This window comes from Trichinella spiralis (genome assembly GCF_000181795.1).
Source record: "Trichinella spiralis strain ISS 195 chromosome Unknown Scfld5042, whole genome shotgun sequence".
NCBI classification, from domain to species: domain Eukaryota; kingdom Metazoa; phylum Nematoda; class Enoplea; order Trichinellida; family Trichinellidae; genus Trichinella; species Trichinella spiralis.
This window is the reverse complement of record NW_003531981.1, coordinates 1-1,324: the sequence shown is the minus strand read 5'-3', so window position 1 is coordinate 1,324 and position 1,324 is coordinate 1. Positions and strand designations below refer to the sequence as shown.

The 1,324-nt window shown below is 43.7% G+C and overlaps 1 protein-coding gene across 1 annotated transcript; it reads right to left on the bottom strand.

Moving 5' to 3' along the window:
- Positions 1 to 49: 49 nt before the first annotated feature.
- Positions 50 to 1,152, bottom strand: Tsp_15873 (zinc finger protein). Its single transcript, XM_003366994.1, is given in 4 exon segments — positions 50 to 196; positions 307 to 681; positions 692 to 1,002; positions 1,074 to 1,152. The coding sequence occupies 4 exon segments, from the start codon at positions 1,150 to 1,152 to the stop codon at positions 50 to 52; spliced, it is 912 nt and encodes a 303-aa protein (XP_003367042.1).
- Between the last annotated feature and the right edge of the window lie 172 nt (positions 1,153 to 1,324).

Below are 1,324 nucleotides of genomic sequence, written 5' to 3'. Positions count from 1 at the left end.
ATATGATGAAGATTTTATGGGTCTAGAGACAAACCCACATACCCATATTTCAACCTGACACACGATTTTTATACTGGAACGCATACGAGCCGACAATTTTCTCACTTGGGTTCGGTGAATGAATTGTACACTCGCATGCCATTAGTGATAATAGGTGGGACCAGTCTTCTTCAACCACGTCTTGTGGATCCTGTTTCTTAATATTTTTTATTTTCTAATTTCTGCGACTTGTTTTGAATGATTGCTGTTGGCTTCTGTAACTGTTTTCATGATACCACCATTGATCGACCAGCATGAATATCAAACTGAGGTCAAAGCGACAAGGACTGTGACAGGACCAACAATAACAATATCTGCGGTGGGTGGGTTTGTCAACTGTGGGATTAATATTGATGGGGCTGTTGCTGCTGCGGATCTCCCTATCCATGTCAGGTTTCGTATTTTGCTCGACGCTTCCGATGCTGGAGGTGGAACATTGCGACGCTGGTGCTCCTCTTCGTAATGCAATTTCAGATCGTGAGATCCGGGAAAATGACGATCGCAGACGCGACAGACAAAAGACTTGCTGGTCTCGGCTGAACCGCCGTTTTCAACGGTGGTGGTGTTGATACTGCCGATCACAGTCCGATTTTCGTCAATAACGATGCCGTGCATTTTGAGCATGTGAGTTCGCAAGAAGTACTTGTTGCACACCTCCTTGTTGCAGATGTTGCAAAATTTTTGCTCGGATTCCCAACGCCACCTCTGCCGGCGGAACGGTCCTTGCTTCCCGACCTGCTTGCCGTCGGTGTGGGAAAATTGTTCGCCAGGCATCCGACGACGACAATACCGTGCACGCTGTACATGTCAACTCGCATGCAGTACTTGTTGGGAACCGCTCAGCCAACAATTTCACAGAACCAATTGCCACCGTCGGATGCGGACAGATCCGTTCCCAAGGATGAATCTTATTTCTCTTCGTTTTCATTGATGGAATGCAATTAACCGAAAATAATCGGGGCGCTGGAAATTAATCATGACATGACTAATTTCTGCAGAGGCAGACGATCAACAATACAAGAGATTGACCATACTGTGGTGATCAAAATAATAATTCCTATACAAATTGATATTATAGAACACAACTCGTAATTCACGCACATTCATACCCATCTATACTACTGACTAGATAATGGAAAATAATCAAGCAGTGTAGAAATCTGATGAACACATACAGATGAATGTATTGATTGTGACATATGGCTATAAAATGAAAACCGATATGTTGATGGTGACATAATCAACACGACTGATTCTCACAGACCAAGATTTACTCCGAATTCGA